The sequence below is a fragment of the Alexandromys fortis genome, unplaced genomic scaffold (assembly GCF_014885135.2).
Source record: "Alexandromys fortis isolate MF-2015 unplaced genomic scaffold, M_Fortis_MF-2015_v1.1 scaffold_72, whole genome shotgun sequence".
Classification (NCBI taxonomy): Eukaryota; Metazoa; Chordata; class Mammalia; order Rodentia; family Cricetidae; genus Alexandromys; species Alexandromys fortis.
The window spans coordinates 893746-900294 of NW_026067969.1; the positions used below are offsets into that span (position 1 = coordinate 893746).

A 6549-nucleotide genomic window follows, 5' to 3' on the forward strand; every position below is an offset into this window, starting at 1 on the left:
AGCCAGTGGCTCACCAGGTGGGGCTCTAGGACCTCACATGGCTCTCCAGGAAAGTCAGATGCCATGCTCCTTGGGCACCAGCCCATCGATATCGCTGTACTTTTCCCATGTCTCTGCTGCCAGCAGGCTCTTCAAGCCCACACAAGGCCCTTCACAGACAGGCTGAGCCAGAGGACTGCTAAAGGGCTTTATTTGGTGTCAGGTGGGGGAGGGTTGGACAAGGATTGGGGGACAGGCAATGGGGAGTTTGGTCCAGGAGAGGTGTGGTACAGGGATGTCCCAGTCAGGTTTGGGCAGCAAGGCTTGCTCAGCAGGTGCAGACCTGGGTAGCTGCTGTGACAGAGAAAAGAGAGATAAGTCCCCCATTCTGTAGGAGCGACAGTCAGGGAGTCATGGACAGGGATGGCCCAGGGCACATATGGAACAGAAATCTCTTTCCCCACATTTCTATGTGGTCCCTGCTAGGAGCTGGAGTCCTTGAAGAGATCCCTCACTACTCCCATGATCACCCAGGTCTCTGCCTCCCTGGAGAGAATGGGAAGAACAGGGCAAGGCAGAGACCAGGGACTAGGAGAGATCACGACAAACAGGAAGGACTTCCTAGCTGTCTGGAAACTACACTCAGGGCCACCTCCCTGGTGACAGCACCTGTCTGTGGGGATGGGATGAGGACAAGGGCTTCCTGAGCCCCACATTCTAGGCTTCTCCACATTCCTAGAGGTGGGACACGGTGGGGTGGGGGGAGACTTACCCTAGTTGCTTTCAGGCACACAGTGCTCTGTAGAAACCAAAAGAAGACCAGGAGTGAGAAGGGCCCTGTAGAGGACCGCATCACATCTGAGGCTCAGACCCTCCCCCAGGCAAAACCTGAGGCAGGGCCTGGCAACCCTGGGAGAGGTGACAGGACCTTGAAGGTACAGTGCAGAAACCAGGGAAACAGAGAGAGCAATGGAGAGAGCGGACAGAGCACAGGAGACTTGGAGGTGCATGGGGACACCAAGGGACAGAGCTCAGATTGTGACATTGTGACACTGAGTTAAGCATGACCCTGAGGAAATGCTGGAGATGCCACAGAGACACAGGGAACAAGGACAGACAGCAAACAACACGAAAGGGACAATAAGACCCGGCACAGAGAGGACACAGAAGCACAGAGACAGACATGGTTTGTGGCCACACACGGGTAGCAGTGACACCGGGGACACAGAGAGAGGCATGGACAGTCCTGTTCCCACCATTTAACTCTCGTACAATGATGTTTTCCTCCTTGAGTCCCTAACGCAGTACAAATTTCTTAAATTCTTCCATGGCCTCTGGGTTTTCCTCAGGGTTTCTCCCTGTGTGGAGGTGGGGCAGGCTTAAGGGGTGGGGCTCAGCTCTGCAGAGAGCCAAAGACACAGGGACGGGAGCCTTAACCTACACAAAGGTGGAGAGAGGAGCCTGGTGGTTAACAACGAACTGGGTGTGGACAACCAGAAGTGAGGGACCCTTTGGCTTTAGGGAGAACCTCTGCAGATTTACAGGATACTCCACAGACCTGTAAGAGCCCTGAATCTCAGGGGCATGAGGCTGTCCCCTGACCCTGTAGGATCCCTACCCTCCATTAAAGCCTCTGTCAAGACACTTCCTTTGACCTGACCCTTGACTGAGATCCCTGGAAGTGGCATTTGCTGGCTCCAGGGATGGAGACTGTTCCTGAGTGCTCAGGTCTCCAAAGGCCACAAAATCCCCATGCTCCCTCTCACCCATTTCCTGGGTAGTAATCTGGGCACAGAACCAAAAGGCTTCTCAGTCCCCAGTGCCAGGCATGCTGGTGGAAGCAGAGACCAGACACAGGACTTAGGGCCTCCATGGCACCTCACCGATGAGCTTTCCCATGCGAAAGAACTTCCCGTGGTAATGGCCTTCACAGTACATGACGTAGTGGTCCTTCACCGGCAGCGCTGTGATATAGATGAACCTCTTGTCGTCAACTGCAGGTGAACAGAAAAAACTCTTAGTCTCTTATCCTTGAGGCACCATTGCAGACCATGTGAGGGAACACCTTGGAACACTTCGGTGGTCACCAAGGAGACCTGTCTAGTCTAGCCCTGGCCTTTTTATCCTCTACATAGTTAGACAGGAGTCATTTCTTGGAAGATGTCAAGGTCAACTAAGATGTTCAGAGACGGGGGCTGAGGTTGGACCCAGGCCTGAGCATCCATCTCCCTGCTTGGTTCTCCACTCTTTAGCATGGTTTTCTCATGGGTCAAGAGCTGAGATCTAGGCAGGAGACCAAGACACAGTCAGATGCTAGGGTTGACTACACAACAACCTCTCTCTGGTACGTGGAAAGTGAGTGGATGGTCGGTTCTACAAGCTGGACTAGGCAAGGACCCATCTATCCAAGGGCTGCCGGTTAAGGACATCCTTAGACACAGGGACTCACAGGAGGTGAATTTGCCAGGCTCATCAGTTTTCTTCATCAGGATTTTAACCTCATGACACTGACCATTCTTCCTGTAAACACAAGTCCACAGTCAGCCTGCTCTCAGCAGCAGAGCGGAGACTCTCAGCTCTTTTGGTGACTCAGCTCTGGTTAGGTGATCTCCTAAATTCCATGTTCCTGCTTTTGGAAACTGCTTGGGACTGTGTCCCTCAAAGGTGGAGATTTTTATTTTCCCAAACTCAACATATAGCCAGGATAGCAAGGGAAAAACAGACAACTAAGGAGGTCCAAAGCTGGGTACACGTACCAGAATATAACGTCGGACTCCATGTCTCCTCCTTCCAGGGCTGTTACCTTCACAGGGAAAACCTTCAAGGGTATGCTGTGACTGGATAGGCTGCCATTGTGTATCATGGCCTTTGGATACCAGGTCCCAGAGTACTGCAGGAGACAAAGCTTTGAACATGCCCAATCATGGCCCTCTTTCTATCCCAGGCTCTAGAATATGGGCTAGCACCTGAGTAGACACTCAGAGCCCAGGCTGCTGCCACTGAGAAGGGCTAACCCTGTATCCCAGGACCTTTGGTCAGAAAACAGATACCAGAGCTTTAGACTACCCAATCCCATGATGATAGAATGTGAGTGCTCCCCATCCAGGTATCTAAAATCTTGAGGCCTACACCTCAGCACTGGATTAATGCCCTTGTCCACAAGTCCTTCGAGCTCTGGGTATCATGTGAACAAGGACCCCTTACAAAATCTGCTTTCTGTTCTAAACCCCTATCTTCAGGAGGCTGCCCATCTTCTGTTAGAATAATGAAAGCCCAGTTCTGACTGCTCAGTGCAAGGTCAAATTCAACCTACAAGGCCCCACCCCTCCCCAGTGAGGTTCCCCTCCTCACATCCTCCTGGTCATCTGATGGTACTTCTTGGGCCTTCAGGACAGACACCAGCCCCAGAAGTGTGAAGGACAAGAGCAGGCTCTTCATCTTCAGTCGCTAGCTGGGCTCTCACACAAGGCAGGTCACCTGAGGAAGGTCTGCTCTGGCTGCTCACATGGTGACTTTTATATCCCCCGTGGCCAGGGATGTGTGCCCACTTGGCACTGACCACGTCTCTCCCGTCCTTCTCTCATGGCCAAATCCACATCCATCATGGAGGTGGAAGGTTGTTGTTGTTGGGATCTGATGACAATGAACTCAATGTCACCAACAGACGAGGAAAGACACACAATGGCGTGCAATGTCTGTGCCACCAAGACTTGTGTTCACAAAGGACCCTGGAAAGACAAGTGACTCAGCGGCAGGGAGGTTTCTCACTGGGAAAGGAGGAAAGGCCAGGCTTCCCTTACTTTCCCCCATCTGCCATGGCTGCCCTGAACTGTGTCCACTGAGACCTGGATTCTGACCTCCTGTGCGGAGAATGGGCTGAGCTACACCACCAGAGACTATTACTAGTACCCAGGTGGCCTGGCCGCTGCCCAAGAGGGAGCCCACTTCATTGTCATTTTTGTGCATGGATACCCCAGCTGGACCTTCCTGTAAGTGGCCCCACAGACTCCTGACTCTTGTCAGTTTGAACATCATCAGGGCAGACCCCCTGCCACACTAGGCCACACCATGACCCTGACCCAGCTGTGGGCTTTGCAGGGCACTCCTTACTCTCCGATGTCCTGGTCTTTTTCACTGCCCGGGCAATGCCATCTCCTCAACCAGCAAAAAAAGTTTCATTTCCATAGTTCACATGATTTTAAGTTGGTTTTATGAAGAATTCCAACCACACATGAATATTTGTCCTCTGAAGGGAGAGGTGGGTGGGGTTCACCTCTATGAGCTCAGGGGGATTCATGTCCAACAAGGGGCTCTGGCCTTCTGCTGTTCTTGTCATCTGAGCACCTGCTGGGAGGACCTTTCAGAGCCAGGGCTGCCCTGGTGCAACTGAGGTCCATGTGTGTTCATTTCTTGCCATCTTGTGCCCTGAGGTGGGATGAAGGACCAGCGTCCATCACAGCCTAACCTGAGCCCACCCCCGTGCTCCTATTGAACTCCGTTCCTCTGGAGTCCACAGCTTCCCTCCTTGTTAGCTCTGAGCACCCACAGGCTCTCCACTTGGCAGATCACACTCTTTTTGGGTAAATGATGCAAAAACCACCATGACCCCATGTGCCAACCTGTGTTTTGAATTCATGATGTCTGCCTGGCTCCAGGCCTTGGCTCAGCTTCCTTCCCAGTAGGAACTGTGCCTTCCACTCCTCACTCTGCAGTTCCTGAACTTGGCCACGTGCCCTGAAACCTAGAAGGTCAGGTCTGGAGAAGGATTTCAGTTGCTGTCTACACTCCATGGCTCTGGAGACGGGAGCTGGTCCCACAATGGCATCTCTGTGCCCATTTGCACCAAAGGTGGACGGGCTCAAGTATCCACAAACAATTTTAATGAGCACGCTGTCTTTCCCAGGCTTGTGCTGAGGAGCTGGCAGGGCCTAGGTCTTGACCTCACTATAGAAGGTGTTGAGCAGGAGGCCTGACATTCAGGGTGTGAGCTGAAAGGGCTTTTAGGACCAGACATTAGAAAACAGGCTATCATTTACAAATCAAGGGTGCGGGGTCTCTGAACCTGCCATCTTGTCCTTCATTAGTGTGTTTGATTCATTCCTCTGCGCACCTCATCACACAGGCACCCGTGTTTGATTCCCTGAATCAGAGGAGAACATTGTGCCCATGATTGACAGAGCCAGGGACGCTGTCATTTTGCTGGAGGTCATTGGAACTTGCCAGGTGGTTCTCATTATCCATTTCTCTCGCCTGTGTCTTGGCTCCTGGTTTGTCTCAAGGTTTCCAGTTATATTCCCTGGCATGACTAAACTAAGGTGGCAGCAGATAGCTGCTATTGCTTTTGTGGAATGAACTCTATTTGAATCCTGAAGTGTCAGTGCTGGGGTGGCTACAGCTGAAAGTGCTGATGGCTGACCCCTTCTGTCCCCTGCCACAGTGGTTGACGTTTCTTAACACCAGAGAGACTAGCAGCTTCCCAGTCTAGTGCCTGCACCTCTCTTTTCTGTTTCTCTGACCCACAGCCTTGAAGGGCAGGTGTGAAGTTGATTCACACAGTCATGGATGGGTCTGAAGCTTCCCCCACAGGTTGTGTGGAAGGCTTAGTCCCAGCTGACAGCCCTATTTCAGAGACTGCAGACCGAGGCCAGGGCTGGTAGAAATTAGTCATGGGGAACACCTTGTCCTCGTCTCTGCTTACTTGACGGCACGAGATGCCAGCTGTTCCACTTAACCTTCTCTGCCATGATACTCTACTCACCACAGGCCCTCAGCCATGAGACCAAACCATCGTGGGCAGAACCTCTGACACCGGGAGCTAAAATAACTCCTTCTTCTTTAAGTTGTCCTCAGTGTGTTTAAGGCGATGATGAAAACCTGGCTGACACATTGTCAGCATGGATGGAAACTGAGAGGATAGTGGGGCTGGGCTCCCCCCACCCAGAGATAACATGAAATGTTCCACCTGTGACTCAGAGGGTCCTCAGGAGAGCCAAGTTCCTGTGCTCACAATGCTAAATTTCTCATCAATATGAGAATATATGACCTTAATATATCACCAAATGCCAGGCTTCTGGCCTCCAGATCTGATCAAGAATATGATGTAGGTTTCTGTTTTTGTGCTGTGATCTACCCCAGGCCTGGCACAGGCTTTGGTGCACCTTACCACCAAGTTCCATCCTATGTCCACATTTCTGGATTTTAAAACATTTAGTGTAGTACTGTGCTATAACTGCCCTTAAAATCATTCCTAACAAATCAATACTTATATAAATGCAAATGGTCAAAATCCTCCTGTAGTAATATGAGCGGCGGGGCTGTGTCCCCAGCACCCCGGCCGCCTGCTAGCTCATGCCCAAAATAACAACACACAAACTGTATTCATTTAAACACTTCTTGGCCCATTTCTATCTAGCCTCTTCTAGGCTAATTCTCGCACCTGGACTAGCCCATTTCTAATAATGTGTGTAAGCACCCCAAGTTGCGCTTATCGGGAAGATTCTAACCTACGTCCATCCTGGGTCGGAGCTTCATCATGTGTGCCTCAGAGAGCAGAGTTATCGGGAGAGCGGA

General features: G+C 51.5%; 1 protein-coding gene across 1 annotated transcript; it reads right to left on the reverse strand.

Moving 5' to 3' along the window:
• Window positions 1-696: 696 nt before the first annotated feature.
• LOC126509419 (odorant-binding protein 2a-like) lies at window positions 697-3868 on the reverse strand. Its single transcript, XM_050155327.1, has 5 exons — window positions 3331-3868; window positions 2736-2869; window positions 2429-2499; window positions 1863-1973; window positions 697-1337 (listed from the first exon to the last, which is right to left on the reverse strand). The coding sequence occupies exons 1-5, from the start codon at window positions 3415-3417 to the stop codon at window positions 1276-1278; spliced, it is 465 nt and encodes a 154-aa protein (XP_050011284.1). The 5' UTR covers window positions 3418-3868; the 3' UTR covers window positions 697-1275.
• Window positions 3869-6549: the final 2681 nt, after the last annotated feature.

Bases quoted from the DNA above. Each gene is read 5' to 3' on its own strand.
- LOC126509419 (XM_050155327.1), bottom strand. From the start codon at position 3,417: ATGAAGAGCCTGCTCTTGTCCTTCACACTTCTGGGGCTGGTGTCTGTC. The intron at 2,870-3,330 runs GTGAGGAGGGGA...TGTCTCCTGCAG, and splicing joins CATCAGATGACCAGGAGGAT to TACTCTGGGACCTGGTATCC. The intron at 2,500-2,735 runs GTACGTGTACCC...TTGTGTTTACAG, and splicing joins GAGTCCGACGTTATATTCTG to GAAGAATGGTCAGTGTCATG.